At 29.0% G+C, this 24,770-nt stretch overlaps 1 protein-coding gene across 1 annotated transcript; it reads right to left on the bottom strand.

Moving 5' to 3' along the window:
- Positions 1 to 7,248: 7,248 nt before the first annotated feature.
- On the bottom strand, positions 7,249 to 18,485 carry LOC129957266 (uncharacterized). The gene is made up of 5 exons (XM_056069520.1): positions 18,119 to 18,485; positions 10,896 to 10,997; positions 10,408 to 10,540; positions 8,866 to 8,952; positions 7,249 to 8,174 (listed from the first exon to the last, which is right to left on the bottom strand). The coding sequence occupies exons 1-5, from the start codon at positions 18,200 to 18,202 to the stop codon at positions 7,366 to 7,368; spliced, it is 1,215 nt and encodes a 404-aa protein (XP_055925495.1). The 5' UTR covers positions 18,203 to 18,485; the 3' UTR covers positions 7,249 to 7,365.
- Positions 18,486 to 24,770: the final 6,285 nt, after the last annotated feature.

Genomic DNA, 24,770 nt, shown 5'->3' with positions numbered 1-24,770 from the left:
GCGCTCGTTCGGGTAACACATTATTAGTATATAAGCTAATTTGAAAGTTTTAAGGTTGACTATTGAGTCTTAATATTTTCATTAATAAATATTCTAAATGTATACTACCATTATACAAAATCTCATTCCGAACTCAGTTTTAAACCTCGTGCCTTCTCCTTGTTAATATCAGTTTTAAATATTTCGCTTCTGTTTATGGTGTTGGCAATAACTTTGCTTCTAACTACCGAAGAAACAAAATTTGGAACTTTTTTTGGAATCTTAAATGTGTTTATTTAATACAAAATAATAAGGAAATTCGAAATGTTTACGAAAACGGCGATTTTAGGGCATGTGCATATCGCAAGTTATGAATAAATGTTAATATTCAGACAAAATTTTTATCTGTAAAGATAGCATTTCTTTCTTTAATAGTTTATCTTTAAAATATCCACTAGTTTCTTTTTAGATCTTAATTAAAATTTATAAAAACATGCAATTACTGCTAGCACATTAATGAAATTTTACTATATAACATTTTCAATAAAACATACGTTTTAGTTTCACTATTTCATTCACAATGATGATTTAATATCTTTCACGGTATATTACGATTCGAATATTTATGGTAAAAAAGAAACAATATATTGGAAATAATAAGGAACTATATTTGCACTAAAAGAAATACACAATTATTAATCGGTCAATAATGTTTATGTAAACACTAGTATTGGCGAGATAAAATCACGCCAAGCTTGCAGACAAGCAAGTAATAAAATATAATGCAGTTACATCAGTTTAAATGAAGCTTAATAACAAATTAAATAAATTTAATACAATAACTAAACCAAACTATGAAATATTATTCAGTTTTAACACCAAAATCACTGAGTGATGGAGGTTACGAAATTTTAAATTGACTTAAAATGGAAATAAACAGAATATGTTTATTGTACATACTTGTGAAATGATACAGGAATATCCTTAGAAGCTTTTTCTTTGCATCCAATTGCACAGCAATAGTTAACCATGGCTTAAATAAGTTTTAAAATCCAACAGTTAAAAGCGAGAAAATATCTGCCATTGAAATATAATGGGGAACGGAGAATGTGGTTACAGTGAACACAAATTCTATCCCGAAGTCACGTGATTTTATCTTGTCCTACACCAAAATAGGGTTGCACTTCCTCTATCAGTATCTCAGTTCTATGCTCCCAACCCTGATAACGACTGTATAATTGAGAATGTTGTCTTCCCCTAGTGCATAACGTTGAATCTGCAGTTTGCCCCCTACTGCCCTCTACTGGCAATGGAACCAATCAATGGATTCATTTCTCTTTCCTTTTAAGTAATTTCCTGTGTTTGTGTGACTTGCGCCGATACATTTCTATTACAATAAATGATTGTTTTAAATAAATGCACCACGGTTGACAATTAAAATATGTTCAGTAGTGTAGAAGTAAGAAACAAACTTATTTCAATTGAATTGAGACAACTTTTTATATGATTAAAGAAATTGATTGTGATCTTTGTTTCCTATCTGAATATTATTCAGATACTTGTTTTCTACCTCTCCTTCAAATTGGTACCATGAGTACCATGAACCCTACTGTACGTTTCGATGCTTGTCAGACTTGCTTTAAATTTAAAAAGACGGTCCGCAGCGCCATCTTAAAAAAATAAATCTGTAATACGACGTTTGATATACAATAAAAGATACCAGGAAATATTTGAAGAATTCATTGTGAGCATTTTTTTTAAATCAGCAGTTTCAAAAATAGCCATAAATTTTGTAACAAATTAGTGTTTTTGTAGGATTTTAATAATAAAAGTAAAAAAAAAAAAAAAAAATGGATAAGTTATGAGTTTTTAAAGAGCTTGATTATTAAAAGTATCTTTAGTGACTTTTTGAAAAGTTTTGATGTAAAAAAGAAACTATATAAGAGGTGATTTCTTACGCAATGAATACGATAAAATAAAAATAAACAATCATTTATAATTTTAAGGAGTAAATAATTTTCCGAGAAATTTGTATACATGTACACATATTTGTACATGTATACAAACATACATGTAAACATATTTGTACATTTCACGAACAATATATATATATTATGTTTCATAATGCAACATTTTTAGGGTTTTAACAAATAGAAAAATTTAATAATTAGAAATAGGGAGAACAAAATGATTATTTCGTAAATATTTTCTTGAAAATATTGTTTTCCCTATCAAGTATTTAATCAGATGTGTTCCTACAACTCTTTCATAAATTATCGCTACATTCTATTCTCATTTATTCTTATAAGAGCCTATATTCCCAGAACAACTCCCAGAGAAAATGTGGAAGCTTGCAAATGAGTCCTATACTTGGATGACGTAACAAATATATTACATATGTTGATACAATATGGCACTTTTTGTTAAATATTTAATTCTGCATTTTAAAACATAACAGCTCCACTTACAATTTTCTAATTGATTTTGCATTAATCTTTGGAAAGAAAAGGTATAATAATAATTATTATTTAGTCTCTACGAGATTCAACTTTGACATGTCAAATCCATAAAAGGGGGTATTTTCTCTTTTTATTAGAAAACAAATGATAATATTACAAATGAATTTTGGTATATAATTGTGAGGTTAAAAATTATTTACGGTGAAAGTGAAATTTGCTTTGTAAAAATTTAATTTGCTGTTTGAGTCAATAAATAATAATTCACTTTAAAAAAATGTTGCATTTCTTTTTTTTCCATCTGAAAATCTTTTAGATAATTTGAGGTAGTTTGAATATAAAAGGATCAGTAAATTTGTGTTTTGTTCCTGTTACTTATACTGTTACGCATTTTAGACACATTCCTTTTACTCAAATGGATCAAAAAGTTGCTACTTGTTAAGTCATAAAACCACATACCAAATTTCAGTAGATTATATTATGATTTTTTAATCATATCACCTTTACTAAATTGATAGACAGGCACCTACAAATAAATTTGGAACAAAATATGATTTGGTACTAAATTACAATTTACACAATACTACAATTTTGGCACCAAAACGAAAATGGCAAATTTCTTCCATTTACTTTAGTGCTTTTGAATACTTTTTGAGTTGATAGTTGAGTTTTGAATAGTTTTGTTTTGATAGTTTTTGAGTTATTTTATCATATATGAGAGAGGACAGACAGACAGATTTCCCATGAACATATTATTAACCTTTATTGAAAATTTCCTTCTATTGTAAAAAGATGTTCTGAAATTGCTCTGCTTATGCAAAAATTAGTACAAAATTTTGGATTTCTATTTTCAACTCTGGATATTTTTTATAATGTTATTTCCTCTGGATATTTTTATAATGTTATTTAAACACCTCTTTGAAAGAATATTTCTTTCAAATATATATATGTACTCGCTTATTTTTAGCTTGCCCAGTGCTGCCATCTAGTGATCGATCTTCTGAAGAGATTAGATTACGTCACATTAATTTATTAGGATATTTATATTTATAAAAAAAAATCCTAAATGCAACCAATTAGGATATTTACAATAAAAATGGATATAACAGTAATGGCACTGTTTATTATCGACAGTTTTGCAATGCAATTGTAATTCAGTTTTGTTTACAGCGCCATCTGGTTATGATACGTTTGGCAAAATTGCGAAATACTGTAAACCTGATTGTATAGATGAAATCCATCTCTAATCATAAGTATAAAATATTGGTATTTTAACATCTTCAAACACTAAAAAGCAGAAGGTTGAAAGCTTGTAAACTGATAATTTGATTCATTATTTTTTTTTGTAATTTTCTATTGTTATCATTTATGCATGGTTGTGGGAACCAGTTGATGTTAACAATCCTTCAAAGAACACGATTGCCAGTTTCCAACTAGAAACCGGTCGAGTAAAATTGCCGTTATATGCGGTCTACACTCAGTTCTGCAAGCACTTCAATCCTCCCGCTAAGTAACTGTGGAAAGAAAGCGTTTATAAGGGACAACAAATACAAATATCTATTGTAGTGGTAGATTAATCAAAACTTGATTCATGCTTTTGCAGGGGATCACAAATTTATTTATTGTAATAATTGTAATTTATTTATTGCATAATTCTTTAGTTAGTTGATACCATTTCATGTATCAAATATCACTGAAATATGACATGATGATTATTTTTGAAGGGGCAGGAAACGACACAGTGGACCTGTAAATGTGTATTCTATTCGACGATCTATAAGGAGGAAATGTGTTTCAGTTGAACAACGAATAATGCGAATATATTAATAGTTTCCAGAGAATTTTTAAAAATACAAAGCAAAGATAAATAGAAAATAAAGAATGTTTTAAAAGTGACTTTGAGTAGGGTTTCCAAGTTGGCTTCTAAACTTTGTATTCGAAATTTTTGTCATGTACTAACATCATAATTGTGGCAATATTTTCATTTATCCTTCGGATTTTAGAATCTTTTCATAAATAGTTTATCCATTTAGAATATTTTATACATTTCAAAGTGGTTTTCGGTTGGCCGGTGGCATGCGAAAAATGCTAATTGTTTAGACATTCGCCAAGACTTGCGCCAACTTGCGAAGAAACTTAACGCTACACTATTTTTCAGCGTTGTTTTTTTGGCGGTCTAAACTATTTGGCAAGTTTTCGCTTACGCCCGGCCAACCAAAAAATATCAATTCTTTTATTCATTTTCATTCTTTCGTCTTCTCAGGAAATTGAATTTCTTTCAATTCATTCCAGCATCTATTTAAAGAAATATGGATAATTCTTTCAAGAATCTCCCTCCCCTCCCCCCTTTTTTTTTCCAGACATTTCATGTAAAGTTTCAAGAGAAAGATAGAATTAAGCTTCTGTAGATTTTGAGAAAAAAAGCACTAATTGTTGGAAATCATTTATATTTCTTCTGTGATTGATAGAATAGTATTGTTTAGTGAATCGAAGTGAGCAATGGATTATACTTTAACTTAAACTTCTTTATTTAGATTATATTCACTCCTTTTGCGGTAAGTCGTTCATATAATACATGTTACAGCTTCTGCGGGGGCTGGGGAGCCGATGCGGATCAACGTTCTAATTTGCCCTTGAAAGACTCGACCGGAAGGCAATGGGGTTGCCATAATTTTAAGATTGCCAAGTTTAGCGTTAAACGACATTCGCGTGAACATTGTTAAAACAACAATTGATCCTTTGGAAATCCGAAATGTTTTTTAGCTCTTTTGTTTTACATTTCACTATTGGAACTGAAATTGGTCATGATCATCAGGAAATTCATAAGCAAAAACTTGGTTACATTTTATTTTTCAATTTTTGAAAGACATTAATTCTTTTCTTTTCAGCTAGATAAAAAATGTTTCGGCATTTAAATTTTTAATAAAAAAGTTTTATTTTATTTTTATTATTTTTTTTTCATTTTAAGGTAAATGAAATGATTATGTTAAAAATGATTTTTTTTTTTTTGCGAAAATATGATATTTTTTTTATATATATAGTGTTTTTAATGTTTGAACTGTTTGATAAAAGAATCAAATCGTTGGAATTTTATTTCTAAGTCCACTTTTGGGAAGTTGCATCGATTTTTATACATGTTTTAATGCTATTTTACATCTTTAAATGCTGTTTTTTAAAATTCTAATCCTCGGTGAAATTTTCTTACAAAAAATCTCATAAATTAAAATGTAATGCATAATTTTTGTTCAAATTCGGTATAATAATTCCTTAATGCATTCTACAGTGCTTGAACTAGAGAATCAGTAATTTATTCATTTAGAAACAGTTTATAGTCGTTTTAGAGCTCCACAGTGAGGGGAAAAAAGAAAAAAAAAACGAAAACTTTATGTTATTTGTCCGTTGAACCCAAATATTTTAAAAGAAAATGGAAATACAGCTTATATTTTAGTTTAGGAATTATGAAATATATTTCTTAAGCTATCTGCATAATTTGAAGCAAATCATTTGATAAACTTCTGAACTAAAACATTTTTGCTTTATATTTCTTTGTAACAAAAAAAAAAAAAGTATTTTTTTCCCATTAAAAAAAAACTTATCCCCTTTAACTGGTATTTTTGGTTTCATAGATGTTTTTACAATATTTGTTTAAACAAAAATTTAAAATATAAATATTTTGGAGGGTTTTTCAAAACATTCATTCCGAACATAGTCACATACTTTAAATGCGTAAAGAATGTATCTTGTGAATATGTAAAGAAAAACAAATAATATTTAGAAGCCAGTCTTTTGTACTGCAAAAACAGTATTAACGAAATTAAAAATATGCTAGCTAGATTCTTTTTAAATTTTTATTTATTTTAAATAGACATTTAGAATATTTTGTTAAAAGCCTTTCAATCGGGCGAAGAATCCGTTTTGAAAAACTAGCCTGAAAATATTGGTTATTGTTAACATTCAATTTAATATTTCTCTTAAAAATTATGAGAATAGTATTGCTTAAAAAAAACACTTCCATAAGATGGCGTAACCTTTAAATATCTAGGGTTCGATTTATTTATTATTATTATTTTGACGATTGCAATACTTTCACTATACTTCATATATAAAAGTGTAAAAAAATTGGTAAAAATCAGGGAAAATTAGTACTAAAATTTAAATTGATACTTTAAATATATAATTTTTTAAATTTTAAAATACTATAAAAAGTTTACATTTCGTGCAGTACTATTTTTGATAGTTATCATGCAAGAGTCCCATTTAATTTTTAAATAATTAGGATTCTAATTAAAATTTAAAAACAAAAATGAGAATCAAATAGATTTTTAAATAATTAGGATTCTAATTAAAATTTCAAAACAAAATAAGAATGAAATTAATTTTTAAATAATTAGGATTCTAATAAAATTTTCAAAACAAATAAGAATCAAATTAATTTTAAAATAAATAAGATTCTAATTAAAATTTCAAAAAAATAAGAATCAAATTAATTTTTAAATAATTAGGATTCTAATTAAAATTTCAAAAACAAATAAGAATCAAATTAATTTTAAAATAAATAAGATTCTAATTAAAATTTCAAAAAAAATAAGAATCAAATTAATTTTTAAATAATTAGGATTCTAATTAAAATTTCAAAATAAATAAGAATCAAATTAATTTTTAAATAATTAGGATTCTAATTAAAATTTCAAAAACAAATCGGAGGGATTAGATTCAATTCTCGTATTCCAAAGAATATCTATGCCAAATTTACCAGCTCTAAGACAGATGATTCATCCTGCAGAACGCCAATATATATAGACACATACACGTTTTCCTTTATTAAAGAAGATTAATACAGTATCAATTTTGGCACTTATAAAAATATGCCTGATTCCCTGAATGTTCAAAGTACCTTTTAAGGTATTCCTATCAATTCCACTTTTTTTGTTTAAGTATCAACGCTCAGAAGTCTGTTTGAAGGTCTTCGAATGTAGTACTGGGGTACATATAAGGTTTCTACTGAATCATCAAAATCGAATTGACACCTTGAGGCACGACGATTATTATGAGACGGTACATACAGATTTTCAGTCGAGCCATTATCATCAAACCGAGTACTTGATCTTCTCCTGCTATTATAATACTGAGGTACATTCAAAGTTTCGGCTGATGAATCATCAGCTTCAAGATGCTTACTTGATTTTCTCCTGCTGTTATAATACTGAGGTACATTCAAAGTTTCTGCTGATGAATCATCAGCTTCAAGATGCTTACTTGATTTTCTCCTGCTGTTATAATACTGAGGTACATTCAAAGTTTCTGCTGAAGAATCCTCAGTTTCAAGATGCTTACTTGAATTCCTCCTGTTATAAAAGTGCGGCACATGCAAAGTTTCTATTGATGTATCAAGTCGCCTACTAGAAACTCGTCTAGTATACTGATGAGGCGCGTGTAAATTTCCAGTTGAAATTTCAGATTGAATATCTAAGTTCCGACTTGAAGATCTGCGGTACTGGGGTACGTGCAAGTCTTCTGCTAATGTATCCATATCTAACCTTCTACTTGATATTCTCCTGCTGTAGTAATGGGGCATGTGGGAGTAGTTATGAATTTTGGGTGGAACATTTTCTGTGAACCTCCTGAGGATATTCCCTGCAGGATAGTAGTTTGCCACGACGTATAGTCTGTTGTTTTTGCTGATGGCTTTTCCAATGCCCAGCTCTCTGCTGTTTTTCCATAATACTTGGGTGAAATGTCCTGAAAAAAAGAAAAATAATTCATGAATTTTGGAAATTTTTCTCAATACATGTGTCTATTGAACTCACTGGCTTTTAGAATTTAATAAGCTGAAATGTTCTGAGTGGTTCAAAATAAAGGTTTTGCGATTTTTACTAATAAAAATTTAATAAATTAGTTTTTTCATTAGTAAAAATTTCGTTAAAATATTAATCAAACAAAATTAACGATAAAATTCGTTAAAACATTAAGGAAAGCTTCAAAATGTTTGTTAAAACATTGCTTATACTTCAGAATTAGACAGTAAAACGTTAATTATGCGTCGCATGCGAAAAAGTAATAATCTGTTAAAAATTAACATTCGATGGAATCTCAAACTGTTAGTCTCAAATTTAGTAACCAATCAATTTTTTAAATGAAATTATTTTTAATGCGAAAGCTTATTTTACATTAAATATTACAGAATACAAAATGTTTTTTTATCTTCGGTAATTTTCTTTTAAAATAAAAAAATTTGAACTTTCAAAATTAATAAAACTATTACCAAAAGTATTTGAAAAGTGAAACAAATATCGAAAACTAAAGATAAAGTTAAAGTTTTAGTTTAGTTTCAAATATTCAGAAATATTACTGTTGATATAATGATTTTTAAACAGTATTTCTAAAAATGCTGTAAGAACAGGACCTAAGGGAAAAAAACTTTATAGCTTACCGGCATTTGAAATTATATCCCGTGTGATATGACCGTCAAAAGGATAGAACACATGCTCTGAATACCAGGATTCAACCACTTGTTGCGCTGGAAGTAGAATTCAGATTTAGTTAGTAATAACAAAATCTGAGAAATACTGATAGTAAAATACCTGATTAGAAAAACAAAATTAAGGTTCTTACAGTATCGAATATAATTCATTTGCAGTTGAGAATTCAATTGTAATTGTATAGCCACAATGTAAAACCCAAGAACGAGAAAAAAAAAATACAAATTGAAATCCTAAAGGCTGATTCTTTTTTTACTTTCTCGCATAAGTAACCGTCAAAGAATTTGAAAGCGAGATTTTGACGAATCTACCACGTATTAGACCTACACGAATTCGAAAAATACATTTGTGGAAAATGTCCGTCCGTCAGTCTGTGACAAAGATAACTAAAAAAAGCTTTGAACAAGACGGACAAAATTTGGTATACGGACTTTACACGAAATTTGCAGATTTCTATCGAATTTTGAGTAAAATAAATTCCGAGGAAATCCGTCTGTCCGGCTGTTCGAATATAAATAAACCAGATAATTTCAAAACGATGAAAGCTAGATAGATAAAATTCGGTACACAGATTTATCATCTATAGTGAAGATATCAGGCAAATTTTGAGCCAAATCCAACTAAAGGTTGAGGGTCTGTCGGTCTGTACTTTCAGAATTATGTAAACGGTCCGGGATTGCCTGGTTAGTAGAGCGTTGGATTCGAGTCCCTTAGGTTGCGAGTTCTCCGCCGGTCGAAGATTCCCCGCGTGCTTGATGGCTGACGCGCTTATAAATTTGTCGTGGTCACAAAGTCGCCCATGTCGAGAGTAATACCACTGGGGGCGCTGAATCAGGGGTGATCGTTCTCTGATTCAGATCTAAATTACGATCTGTGGATGAGGGAATGAAATGCGGGAATGAAGTCTGCCCCGTAAAAAGGGTTGTGACGTGTGTGTAGTTAAGTCGTTCTCTTGGCCCTAGATGGCGCTACTATAAAAACAAGAGACGCTCCCCCACCGGCTTAAAATCGCTGTCTTCGTAACAGCGGGCTTATCCATGGCAAGTGCCATCAGAAACAACAACAACCGAATTATATAAAAGAGATAATTAAAAAACGCAATGAGTTAAATATATCAAATTTGGAAAGGGATTTTGTGACTACAAGTGCAATTTTGTGTTAAATTTATGTTTCAGTCGGTTGGGGGAAACGTGTCTAAAACGCAACTTCGATTTTCGGATGCTATTAATCATATGCCAAGGATTAACTTCGAAATATTTCCCTAAGGATGACATAATAGATACAGTAGAAATGCTAAATTCGCAGCAAAGATTAATATTTCGTAACTATTGTACGTTATAGTCATGCAATGCGTTCTCTCAGATAACACATTTATTAGAGAGAATGCGAGAAAGTATTGAGGGGACCATTCCCTATTGGTTTGACATCAACAATAATTGCTCTTTGTAGACGAGAGATAGATTGGAATTGATAAGTTCTGATGAATAACTGACCTGTCACCGTGGGCACGGAGTTATTGCTCATGTAAACGACAAATAGGTTCTCTCCATATTGTGGGTTGTTGCTGTGATGGAAGTCATCCTCCTTAGATATTCGGTTGGCCCATTCCTGTGAAACGGCGCAAATCTGAAAAAAAAAATGCAATGCAATAATTGGAAGTAGTTATATATGGAAATGTGAAATTCACATTTTGAGATTGAGTTATTTCATAAACATGAGATAAATTTTTATGTCATGTTTGCAAAATTTTTATTGGAGCTTATACAAGGAAGAAACAATAGAAATATAGCTTAGATTTATGAATATACAATGATTCCATCTACTTTTGCCGGTTGGATGGCAACGACTTGTTCAAATATTTTGGGATTGCCAAAATTGGCTAGTTATAGATTTAAAATCTCAAATGTGGCACTGTACTATCTTAAGTGTAATCGGAATATCATCGATGAAAACTATTACTATGAGCTGAAATTTTGCTTACTGAGTATGAAAGGTGCAAGGGGGGACATCCGTGTTGAGCTCTGTAACGGTTATGGATCCGAACACATTCCTGAGCGAACTCTTCGTTGTCTCTTTGAGCAATCTAAAATAAAATGAAGAATTAAGTTATTTAGGCAAAAATGCGAAGAAGGGCTGTTTCAATACCTTTTAAATGCTGTAAAGCGTGAATATTAAAATAAACAAGAATCAGCTGCAGCGGTTTCTCCGAATTTATATCTATACAAATAATAAACATGAAAGTGTGTGTGTGTTTACGCTCTACAGGCCAGACCATTTTACCACAGCTACAAAATTTGGCACACACACACACACACACACACACACACACACACACACACACACACACACACACACACACACACACACACACACACACACATATATATATTATGTTGAATTTTGGAGTTTTCCCGAGATAATTTCTGAAAATATTAACACATAAAAATGAATTATACACAGCTTTGAAATTTAAAAAAATATATATTATTTCAATTTACCAATTTAACAGTCACGCGAATTTTTTCTAAATTTTGTCTAATTTTTTTCTTAGTTTTCAACAATAGATTACATTGTTACCTGACGTTCAAACTCTTTCATTAAAATTATCTAATCGCTTGATCTGTTCCTTTGTTAAAAGACAAAGAACAAGTTTTTCGGTTTAAGGTTTAATATCTGTATAGTTTATAAAAAAATTGAGGTTACAATATAGTGAAATTTAGAAGACTGTTGAACCGAATATTTACATTTTTAATAGCGCCGTGATGTCATGGGACTCATCTCCATTAGAAAGTTCCATGCATGCAATGATCAGAGTATAAGTTGTAAGTGAAAATCCTCAAAGCAAATAAAATATATCTAAATAAATCTTCTAATCTTTAATGGGATTCTTGCATCTACCCGATGCCTTTACGGCTGTCGATTCAATTAAAAGACGCAACACTTGCTAAAAGAACAGAACAGTACAGTACAGCTTTATTTTAAAACAACAAGACACATATATATACATGGAAACAGTAACACGTCACTAGGCAACGGCGCAATTAGAAAAAATTATTCGACTCATTTCAGTTCCTAACAATATGGAAGATACAATATAAACAAACAAACAGGGTTTTAAAAACTGATAAATGGGGGGAATCCTGGACAATATATATATACAGTGGCTCAAAAAAATTGAGAGTACACCTTACTTTTACTTGATAAATCCAACTTTCAATATAAATAACACATTACCGAGAAGAGCGAACATGATTTTATTTTTACACATAACAAATAGTTTAATTTAGAGTAAAAACGAAGAAAAATCAACGAAAAACTTCTAAATTGAAAAATTTCATACTCATACTTCTAATGAACATACTCATATTTTTGCCTCAAAAAATTGAGAGTACACCAATGAAATTTTAGCAATGACTCGCATAGAAACAAAGTGTCACTGTTAAGTTGCATGTCTTTTGACTCTTATAATGGCCTCTAAATGTCATGATACCGATTCGACCAATTTCTGGCGGTATCTGATGACATTTTATCCTATTCTTCTTGCAGCACTTGTTTTACATAGATTTTGCTTTTAATTTTGCGTTTTTGTGCCACTTTTTCGAGTATAGCCGACGAATATTTGATGGCATTGATGTCGGGGTACTGTGGTAGTGTGTGTAACTGCTGTTTACAATGAAAAAGACACCATATTTTGACGTTACGTGCATTCTATTTGGGGTCGTTGTCTTGCTGGAAAATGGAATTTCCATCTAAACCCAAATTTTTACCACTTTCCTTTAGAATGCTGCTACCATATGGTTCATCCAACGTGTTGTAGAAACTTTTCAAATCATAGGCATAAGTGTAAGTGCTAAAACTGTGCTAAATGCCATTAGACAAGCTGGATATAAAAGTAGTATTGTTAGAGAGAAACCGTTCATCAGCTTGCAAATTCAGAAAAAGCATTTGAAGTTTGCAAAAACTCATCAATTGAAGACCAATAACTTTTGAAAGGAAGTTATATTTAGTAATGAAAGAAACCTCAACATTTTTGGCAGTGACAACCATTTTACTGTATGGAGAAAACCTAATACTGCTTGGTATCCAAAAAATTTACATCCTACAGTTAAACATGATGGTGACTCCGTGATGATTTGAGGTTACGTGGCTTCATCCGGGGTAGGAAATTTAATTTTTATAGATGGCATTATAAATGATACGGTTTACTTTGATATACTTCGCAGCAATTTAAAGAAAAGTGCTAAAATTTGGGTTTAGATGGAAATTTCATTTTCCAGTAAGACAACGGCCCCAAACAGAATACACGTAACTTCAAAATATGGTGTCTTTTTCATTGTAAATAGCAATTACACCCACCACCACAGTACCCCGACATCAATGCAATTGAATATTCGTGGGCCATATCCGAAAAAGTGGTTCAAAAACACAAAATTAGAAACAAACCCCATTTAAAAAAAGTGGTGCAAGAAGAATGGGGTAAAATATCTTCAGATACCACCAAAAATCGGTCGAATCGGTACCATGACGTTTAGAGACCATTATAAGAGCCAAAAGACATGCAATTTAATAGTGACACTTTGTTTCTATGCTTGATATTGCAAAAATTTCTTTGGTGTATTCTCCATTTTTTGAGGCAAAAATCTGCGTATGTTTATTTAAAATGCTTCTGAAAATTTTCAATTTAGAAATTTTTCGTTGAGTTTTCTTTATTTTTACTCTAAATTAAACCATTTGTTATGTGTAAAAATAAAAACAAGTTTGCATTTCCCGGTAATGTGTTATTTATATTGAAAGTCGGATTTATCAAGTAAAAGTAAGGTGTACTCTCAATTTTTTGAGCCACTGTATATATATATATATATATATATATTTATATATTGTAAACATATTTGTGAAAAAAAAACATACGATGAATTTAACTCGAGTTATAATGTTTTACTAAATATTCACAGACGATCAAAGAGTCAGACGATTTTTAAAAATTTAATACCATAAATTATTTCATAAAAATAAATGTGTAATTTTTATTTATGATATACATTTTTTTTTCATTTTTTTACTTTTATGAACAATTTTAAATTTTAATTATATTGTTTTCAATTCTATGCAGTATTACACTAATGCTATCTTTAGAAATATTAATTTCAAATGATCTTGTATTAGTATTATAATCTTACATTTCTAATAATCAAAGTTGTTTATTAAAATTTCGCCTAATATTTAATCAAATAATGTCCTTTTTGAATGCCGTTTTCTGCCAGGTCTTTGAAAAATGAATAAAAGTCCTATACTGTAAATTAAAAAAAAATTGTCTCAATGGATTCATTTTATATCTATCTATATGACAATCAATTGCTTTGGGCTTCACATAAGAAGACGCAAATTAAATGCCATTAGACAAGCGCAGTTTTATTTATCATGTAATTATGATGTCGCAAGTAATGATTTAATTTATTATTATTATTGAAAGTATTTCACAACACGAACCTAACATTTAAACGGAGAAAATTTGCTTAGTTTTATTATTTTTCGTAACGTATCATATCTACGAATTATGAGTCTTTAATGACATATTACCTATTTTTTTCTAATCCCCGTTCAACTAAAAAATTTAAATTTAATAGTTTATTCGAAAATATAAACAATATACTTTTCGACTTAACGAGTAAACTGTTTTGATTTCTTCTGAAGATGCGTATCAAAATTGTCACACGCACACACATATATAATATCATATAAATATAATAACTGTCATTGAATAAACTCGTCATAATGCAAAATGTACTTTTTCCTTGATGAATATACTCGTAAAAAACAATTAACTGGTTAATAGTGTCAAAGAGTAAGTACTGTAGAGTACTGTTACTATACCAAGTACTGTAAAGCGCTGTTTATTTGTCTTTAAAGGAAATGACATTAAAATAATGAATAAATGAAACGATGCATAATCGAAATCTTTATAAGCAAATTTCAATGCCACAAATTTAATACTATTATTATAAATTTATTTATAAATCATAATTTTAAAACTTTCAATTTCAGTATTTTATATTACTTCATAATAATAAAAACAATAAATAAATTTCAAATGAAAATGTTCCTCATAAATGTGAGAGAATTTGAATATATACAGCGCTTAATAGCATGATTTATTGAAATTCACAGAAGAATAACAGTATGTCCGATATAATAAGCTGGAATTCTGAAAATATTATTTTTATTATTAAATCTAATTATATATTAGGATTAAAATATTTTCATGTTTTTATTGACGACCTAATTATCGTACGATTTTTATTTTGTACGATAGTTTATATGCTGTAGGCACGTGTTTAATTAATCAATCCTCGATTGATTGTTTGTGAATATTAAATACAACTTTTTAACCGAATTTTCAATGAATGTTTTTGTACAAATTTTAGTGTTCTTACATACAAAATAAGACCGAAGTATTTCATAGTAGAGTTCCTTGCATCATTAAAGGGATATGAAATTACTTTATCCGCGTTTGAAAAGATGCAGTCAAAGACAATTTGCCTTCTATTAATTCATTCATTGAGAATAATTCCAAAATCATGATTAATAGCAAATTTCCGGACTAATCAGCTACTTAGGGACACAGGCAGGTTAATGAAAAAGGGAGTAATGAACCTAATTGCCAAATGAAAAAAAAATTATTAACCTAATTGCAAAAAATTAACTTACTGAAATTAACACAATTGCCGAAAGAAATTCTTAGGGCCATAGGGGTACCGCATCTTCCCAGTGATCTGGGTGTCCCAGGTTCGAGTCTCGGCTCGGACATGGTTGTTCTATTCCTTGTGTTCTATCTGTGAGGTGTGTGAAAGGGGTTATGCAAGCGAATGTATATGTCAACTTCATACGAGAGAATAGTCAAGCTTCTGCACTCAGAACCTACTGCACACTCGGCTTAAATCGCTGACAGTTCGCCAGCGGGCTTGTGAAGTGCCATAAGTAACATCAACAACAATTCTACGAATCATAATATATTAGAGTGTTATTAACACTTTGTCAAGTATAACGTCAAATTCCTATTTATTTTATTACGTCCACTTGGTTGTCACAGTTTTTATAAAAACCGATCTTTGTCTTATAAAAATGTGGATGTTGTAGTTTTAAATTATATATATATAAAAAAAAAACTAAAAGACGTATTTACATTCTCTCAAAATTAACAGAACGAAATCTGACCAAAAATTAGTCATTAACATATTAAATTAAAAATGTAATGCGATTTGAAACTAAATTGGCTAGTTTATTAAAACAGGACCTCATAATGATCTTAGTCTTTGCCTATGGTCTAAATTCGTCACTGGTTGTGATATTGTTATCACAGTTCACATACTCCTCCAAACAGATCCTGTTATCTGGAGGTTTCAACATTTTTTTTTTTAGTGTCAACGGATTAAAAATCATTTTTTTTTCTTTTTCAAAACGACGTATAAACAAAATTTTGCATCGTTTGAAAGAAGTACATTGGTTATGAATGAACCGGAGAATTCAGTCAACAATAACTGGAATTTTAGAAATATGATTTTTATTATTAAATCTATATATGTATTAGGATTACAATATTTTGATGTTTTTATTAATAAAAACGAACTAGTAAAGTAATTGTTTCAAAATTTTCATTAAAACCTTCTGAAATACTTATAATATAACAAGTATTACAATTATCATATATCAAAATACTTTTGATGGCTACGTAATGTAAAGGACTAAACATGCTAGAAAGGAAAATCCATTTAATATACTTACAATACAACTTAATCCAATATGCACATAAAAAATTTATGTAAAAAAACACTTTTATACGAAATGTTATAAATACACAAAAGCATCTTATCGTCTAAAACTTTATTTTAATTAAAATGAGAATTTCATTTGCACCAAACGATTTTTAAATTTTCATAAATTCTTCAAAAATTAAATATCGTATCAAACGAATTTTAAAAATAAATGTCACATATTTTATTAATATTTTTTTTTATTTTTGCAAAACTTAATTAAACATAGAGAATGGCTATTGGGAAGCAAGTAAAATAAAATGAATTAAAATTTCTATAATATTTTCATCCAATAGGAATAGCAACGCTAATGATGAGATAATCATTTTCAAGTTGTGCAAAATATTTTTTTAATAAATAAAAATCAAATATTTTTGTCAATAATTTTGACGAAATCTCTAAAATCTTACTTCTTTTCATGTCAACTTTGAACAGAATTTTTAGAACATTTTTTCAACGGGTTTGAGGATCTAAGAAGCGTACGAACTGCTCATATATTTAACTTTTATTAATATAAATTAAGAGGAAAACAGAAGTTTGAATTATTTTTCAATACAGAATTACGAGCACGACTCTGTAATATTTTTTTTTACTTTAATTTTTTAGGATTCTTGTCTTGTATTCGTTTACTCATTAAAAATAGAAAAGTATGCAATTTTTTTTTTCTTATATTCGATGATAAATTAATGCATTGATCCGTCTATTTTTAAACATATTGCTTTTTTATTTTACGTTTGGATTACAAATTATAAAACAACAATTCATTTCTTTACGAAGCAGGCAATTATTATTATTTTCTCGTTTACGATGATTACATACATAGAAAATATATTTGTCATAATTTTCTACCACAAAATTTTGACATCTCCACAGTTGGAACACCTGGATTCCGGAAAAAAAAATTGTTATAATATCTGACTGTCATTTTGAATAAGAAAAGGATAATTCAGAAACATAGCTTATTAGAAGTGTGGAATCTAGCTTATTTTTTTAAAAATCAAAATTCGTGATATGTATTAAATTTTCTGTCAAACCGCCAAAAGAAAAAAAAAATTAAAAAAAAATTCAAACATTTATTCGATTTTTTTTCACTGTACGGTGTAATTACAGAAAAAACAATTAATAATTAATATTTAAAAATATATTAAAAAAATATGTATATATTTAACTAAAATATCAAATTATAAACGACATTTTATGTATATACTGCTAAATATGAGTATATAAATTAAATACATTAAAAATGAATGTATAATACTGTTACCCATAATTTTATGAAGTAAATACGAGCTAAGCAAAATAATTAAGTTATGCACTTCAACAGTAACATTATCACGCAATAAACAATTATATTTTTAAGTCAACAAAAGCCAAAAGAAAAAGAACAAAGACTAACCTGTTCGATGTATGCTTCATTAGATACACTCTTTTTCCGCTCATATTGATAATACCTGGGAAATTTAAGAAAAGTATCGTACATTTTAATTTTTTTCTAGGTGCAAGCAAAAGCTTCCACTACCACCAAAAAGTTTCAGAAAAATGCCGTCAATGAATAAGCAGAGTGATTCTCTCCTCAGCAGTTGAATGAAGAACTCTTTACCACAATAAATTCAACCCTTTTAGTCAATTCACAAATCACTCCCAACTATTTTTTTGGAACTTTGCCAAACTAAATTCGAGGCAGATGGAAGTTTACCGGAGTGGCGGGAAAAGCATCAATGTATTTTAGGCTTAGCTCCTGTCACTGAAATCCGCTCCGCTTGTTGATGCGATTCGTCAGGATTTAAGAGCATATCTCTGTTGTGACATTTTTAAGTACGCTTCAGAAGTGAGAAACGGTGTCAAGGTAGATAAAAAAAGACTCATAAAGTGATATACGAGCTTCCGTCTTGAGGAGAAAAAAATAAAATAAAACAGGCAGTGCGAGTGAAATGTAAATAAAAATAAAATCGGAAAGAGTGGCGGTACAGTAAAATCTTTTAACATCGGCTGCTTGCTTTGCAAAGGAGAAATATTAAAACTAATTTAAAAAATCTACTATTCCATTTTATCAATCTTTTCACTTTATACTATTTCATTTTTATCAATCTTAAAAATAGAATTCGTGAAATTGCATTCGATTCTCAAGAGCACTTTCAGAGGTGTGCGTTCAAAGAGGCACAAGGCGCCGAGAGTGTAATAAGTGCTATTTCCTAATCATAAATTTGAAAATTCCGGAGCGATTTTTGGCAGCTTTGTATACAATAGAGGGGAAAGCTGATTGGAAACACGGAATGATGGGACAGTTTCATCATCAGTAATGTCGGTCCATGCCGTATGAGAACTTATTGGTGCAATTCATTAAATACATTTATAAAATCAGCTGCTCTGACTGTGTGCATTATGCGTCTCATCTTTTCATAACTGATCAATTTATTTTCACATTTTAAAAACATTTTTATCTTAATTTTAACAGTATAATACCGGCTCAATTTTTTATTTACCTAATTTTATATATATATATATATATATATATATATATATATATATATATATATATATATATATATATATATATTATTTGTTTAAAATACGTATCACAGAAAAAAATGACAACGAACATAAAGAAGAATTTACCATAATTAATAGCTAATGATTTTTTCCTTTACAAATAAAAAAAATATTATAATGAAATAACATACTTCAACCATTAAATATTATTATCTAGATTATTAAATCTTGTCTAATGGAATATGATACAACCATTTAGTTAAGTTATTAATATTCCTATATATCATAAATAATCAAGAAATAATCAAAATAATTGATCAATATAGTCTCGCATTTCAAAAACATTTTTAACTTAAAAACATGAAAAAAATTTTCTTTCTTTCTAATTTTTTTATTTATGTAATTTTATGAAAATATATACGTTTATTTATTTGTTCAAAATACATATCATTTAAAAAATGTCTAAGATCGTAAAGTTTTTGAAGAATTAACCATAACTGTTAGGCAATGATTTCTTTCGTTTTAAATAAGAGGATTATTATAAGGAAATAAGATACTTCAAACGATAGAAACCTTAAATATTATTATCTAACTTATTAAACCGTGTCTAGTGCAATATAATAGATCTAATTAGTTCAATTATTAATATTCCCATATATTATACAAATAATAAACTATACTTTGGTTTACTTAATAATGATTTTAACAATTGAATGCAAACAAACACACACTGTCAAACAAACACCCATTTTATAGTTCAAAGTTCTATCCTCCCCGTCCTTTTTTTTTTTTAAATTTTATTTTTTGTTTTTTTGACGGCAAACCAGCTGATTCTAACTGTGGTTGGTGCACAATAATTACACCTATATACATTGAGTTTTTGTATTTTATGTATAACAAGTCGCCATTGCCGACCAGTTGTTACACTGGAAATATTTATTTCGTTTCAATTCATTTAAATCTAGTATATAGCATTTAATATTCCTGATTTTCCACAAAAAAAAAATTTATTTTAATATTGTACTAGACATTTGACTTGTGTTTTTCTAATCATTTTTCACCTGTTCATCGCTCACTGACTACATTAATGTTTCTTTTGCATAATATCATTAAAATAGCTCTACATTTATCATTTAATTGCACATTTTATGTTTTAACTAGCCGATAAAAAGAATTAAATATTAACAATAAAATCACGAGCTTGCTGAATATATTTCCTAATATACCCAGAATAATAATCTCACAGGACTTTGTTTATAAATTTCATAGAAAAAAGAGATGGAATAAAAGAGAAAAAATTCCATAAGTGTACTTTCTTGGATGCAAGAAAGGAACAAGAAAATCATACTAAAGATATTTATGTAAACACTGAAATAATTTCAGTTGAATTTATTTAATGCATTGAAACGTATGAAAATGTATTTTTAGGAAACGTATTTTTAAAGGATTACAAAAGAATAATTTTACAAAATTTTCAAAATTTAGAATAAATAAATGAAATAAAATAAGAATAAAAATAAATAAATAAAATTGCCACGATTTTTTTTTTGTTTGATCAATAATAGAAAATAATTGTATTTTTTTTTGACAACATTAAAAAAGGCAAATTTTAGAGATAAATTTCATTTTACATCATCTTACCAGATGGCGCTACAAAAGCATAACGTGGGCTATTTCTGTAACTTCTTTCAATGAACTGTTTGTTAGCGTTTGGAATTCTATTCGTAAATAGAAGTCTACGAATCTGCCATTTGTATTTCAAAGACCAGTCATTGATTTAAATTTCTGATGTATATTACTTCTTTGTTGTTAAAAAAATAGCTTTACAAATAATGCACAAGCAGTCAAGGTTATGTTATTTATTCTGCAAACGATAAATAAAATCTAGTTAGAATAAAATATCTAGGACAGCTGGCAATCGCTCTTGTGAAAGAATACGTTGAGAGAAGAGCGCCGACCTCTTTACTAAATGGTCTGAAACTTAAGGTGTTAAAAAAAAAAAAAGCAGATCTAGGTTGTGAAGAAGTAAACGACCCATCGTCAGGTGAGAAGAGATGATAATCTGCCAAAAGGGCGACACATTAGTACCTCAAGGTTTATCTGTGAAATTTGCCTGAGATTTATATGTTTTGGATCATTCTGAGCATATTTGCTTTGACCGTAACGATGCAATGAGGTTAATATCAAATGATTTCTTGTTTTTTTATACATACATTTTAAATATTTATTTATTATTCTTTTTACAATTTTGCATGACTAATGTAAATATTTAAATTGAAATATTTGTAAATTCATTTATTCAATTTTTTTTATCAATAGATATGTTTAAATATGCATTAGAACTAAACAATTCACACAATCAACCTCCTTCAGCAACTGAAACACAACTAATGGTAAAATGCTCTACATGTAATGATCACATGGTCAAACCAGTTTAGACTAGTCAAGAACAACCCATCTTTTGTAAGAAAATGTTGTTAAAACCGGTTTGAGGCAGAACATTTCTGAGAAATGAAGAAATTTATAAAAAATGGAGTTTGTCCCAATTAATTTGCTCAGTATTGTAGAAGAGTAGAAAAGATGAATCATAGTATAGAATATAAGTATAGATTAGAAGAGTAGAATAGAGGAAGTATAGTATAGAATATAAGCATAGAGGTATAGATTGGAAGAGTAGAATAGTGGAAGTATAGTATAGAATATAAGTATAGAATAGAAGAGTAGAATAGAGGAAGTATAGTATAGAATATAAGCATAGAGGTATAGATTGGAAGAGTAGAATAGTGGAAGTATAGTATAGAATATAAGTATAAATTAGAAGAGTAGAATAGAGGAAGTATAGTATAGAATATAAGCATAGAGGTATAGATTAGAAGAGTAGAATAGAGGAAGTATAGTATAGAATATAAGCATGGAATAGAAGAGTAGAATAGAGGAAGTATAGCATAGAATATAAGTATAGAATAGAAGAGTAGAATAGATGAATTATAGTATAGAATAGAAGAGTAGAATAGATGAAGTATGGTATAGAAGTATAGAATAGAAGAGTAGAATAGATGAAGTATGGTATAGAAGTATAGAATAGATGAAGTATGGTATAGAAGTATAGAATAGAAGAGTAGAATAGATGAATTATAGTATAGAATATAAGTATAGTAACTGTCAAAAAATTCGAACACGAGATTCTGATGAATCTCCACGTTTTAGATCTTCTTGAGTTCGAAAAATATATTTTTGTAAAATGTCCGTCCGTCTGTCTGTGACTAACGCCTTGAGCTAGACGGTTGAATTGAGGTATACGACCTTCAAATCAAATTTGAACATTTCTGTCAAATTTTGTGCAAACTCTGTTCAGAGGACGTCCGTCTGTCCGGGTGCTCGAATAAAAGTTAAAACAATAATTACAAAAAGAAGAAAACTAGTTAGATAAAAGTTGGTACACAGATTTAACATCTATAGTGTAGATACCTGTCAAATTTTGAGACAAAATCAACAAAGGGTTGGCTGTCTGTCGGTCTGTACTTTGAGAAACATATAAACATGATAACTAATGTCTTAAATGAATTAAGTTTGGTTTGGGAATTTGCGATTACAAGTATAGTTTTGTCCCAATCGATTGAGAAATACGTATCTAAATCACAAATTCCATTTTGGGAATTAGGCCAAGGATTAATCGCCAAATAACTCAGTAAGGATGACAATGCAAAATTAACTAAAAATGCCAAATTCACGCCAAAAGTTAATATTTCGTAACTATAACCCAGTGTCACGCAAGACATTAGCTGGCATGACAAGTTCATTAGAGTGTATGCAAGAAGTTTTGAAAAGACCAGTCCCACTGGTTTTTATATTTTATTTTTACATTTCTTTCATGCTTTTTAAATGAAAATTTGTTTAAAATAATTGTACATATTAACCTTTACACAATCGCAAATTAATCTTTGATAATGAACGTCTTAAAAATTTATATTTTTTAATACGGTATCTAGGAAATGCAAGCGAGCTTTCATGTTGGTATAGAAAGATCACATGTTAGAAGGTTAAAAACATAATTGTCTGGTTCATATATGTTCTAACTTTTGCGCAAAATGAGCAAAAAAAAAAAAAAAAAACCACACGTTTTTGAAAAAGTGCAAAAATTGCGGAAAAAATTGTCCGACAGTTAAATTATTATCGATACAAATAAATTTAAAAAAACATTTAAGATTGGGAAAACAATCATTTTGCGAAATAATATTTTTATAACTAATCGCGAAAAAAAGTTAAAATTTCACTTAATTTTTAATTAACAAGAATTTTAATTCAATTTAAAAAGAGGTTCGAGATTCACATTTCCACTTTCCAAAGTATATTTATGACTAATTTGGTAGTTTTAGGTATAACAGTTTGTCCTGTAGACTGCAAACATACATAGACACACACACACGCATTCTTCTTTAATTTTAGTAAAGTCTTTTCAGTACTGAGAATTTTATAACTCATATGAGAGAAAATAAAAATGAAAAATATAAATCCAACTTAGTAAACGTTAGTCAAAACTCGATCATTTATACGTTGCAGAAATATTTGCATACGCATACATACATATATATGCGTAAATGCATGTATAAATAAATAGAATACTGATTATTCTAATAAATTATGTATAAGATGTCCAATAACTAACAATTAAATAATTAGGGACATGCATATATTTCTAATCGGGCTGGGATAGCCTGGTTGGTAGAGTGTTGAATTCACATTCCTTGGATTGTGAGTTCCGAAAACACCGGCCGAAGACTCTCCGTGTATATGGTGGCTGGTACACGTATAAATTTCTCGTGGTCACAAAGTCCTCCATGTCGAGAGTAATACCACTGGGGGTACTGGATCAGGGGTGATCGTTCTCTGATTCAGGTCTAAATTACGATCTGTGAATGAAATGTATGAATGAAGTCCGTCCCGTTAAAAGGGTTGTGACGTGTGTGTTCTCTTGGCCCTATATGGCGCTAATATAAAAAAAAACAATAGACGCTCACCACCGTCTTAAAATCGCTGCTTTTTTAACGGTGGGCTTGTTCATGGTAAGTGCCATAAGAAACAACAATGTATATTTCTAATTATAAAAAAAAATTTAATCTCGAACAAAATCTTATTTATTATAAATCAGTCAATAAATTCATTATTAAAAATTATGAAATCTAAATTTTTCTAGAATACAAAGTTTTGTTAGAAATATTTACAAAAATATCCTTCTTCTTTCAAATTCTTTAAATAATAAATTTTTTTCTTTCATTTTACGATTAAAATTGACAAATTTATGAATCTTTGAATTTTAAGTCAATCAACGGCAGTTTCGAGAAATAACAGCTCATTTATTTGGGACAGTCCTTGAAACGGCAGAGGAAATGACCTGAAATCGGTTCAAATAGTGGTATATACAAAGAGTCATAACTTGGTTTGTTAATCTCAAAAGAACTGAATATTTGTTTTTGTTTTAAAAAATACTGCGAAAGAATTTTTTTTTATTGAATATAACTAATAAGACCTAGAAATTATATAAAAATGCAATTTTTTTT

The sequence above is a fragment of the Argiope bruennichi genome, chromosome 11 (assembly GCF_947563725.1).
Source record: "Argiope bruennichi chromosome 11, qqArgBrue1.1, whole genome shotgun sequence".
Classification (NCBI taxonomy): domain Eukaryota; kingdom Metazoa; phylum Arthropoda; class Arachnida; order Araneae; family Araneidae; genus Argiope; species Argiope bruennichi.
This window is presented reverse-complemented; position numbering and strand designations above follow the sequence as displayed.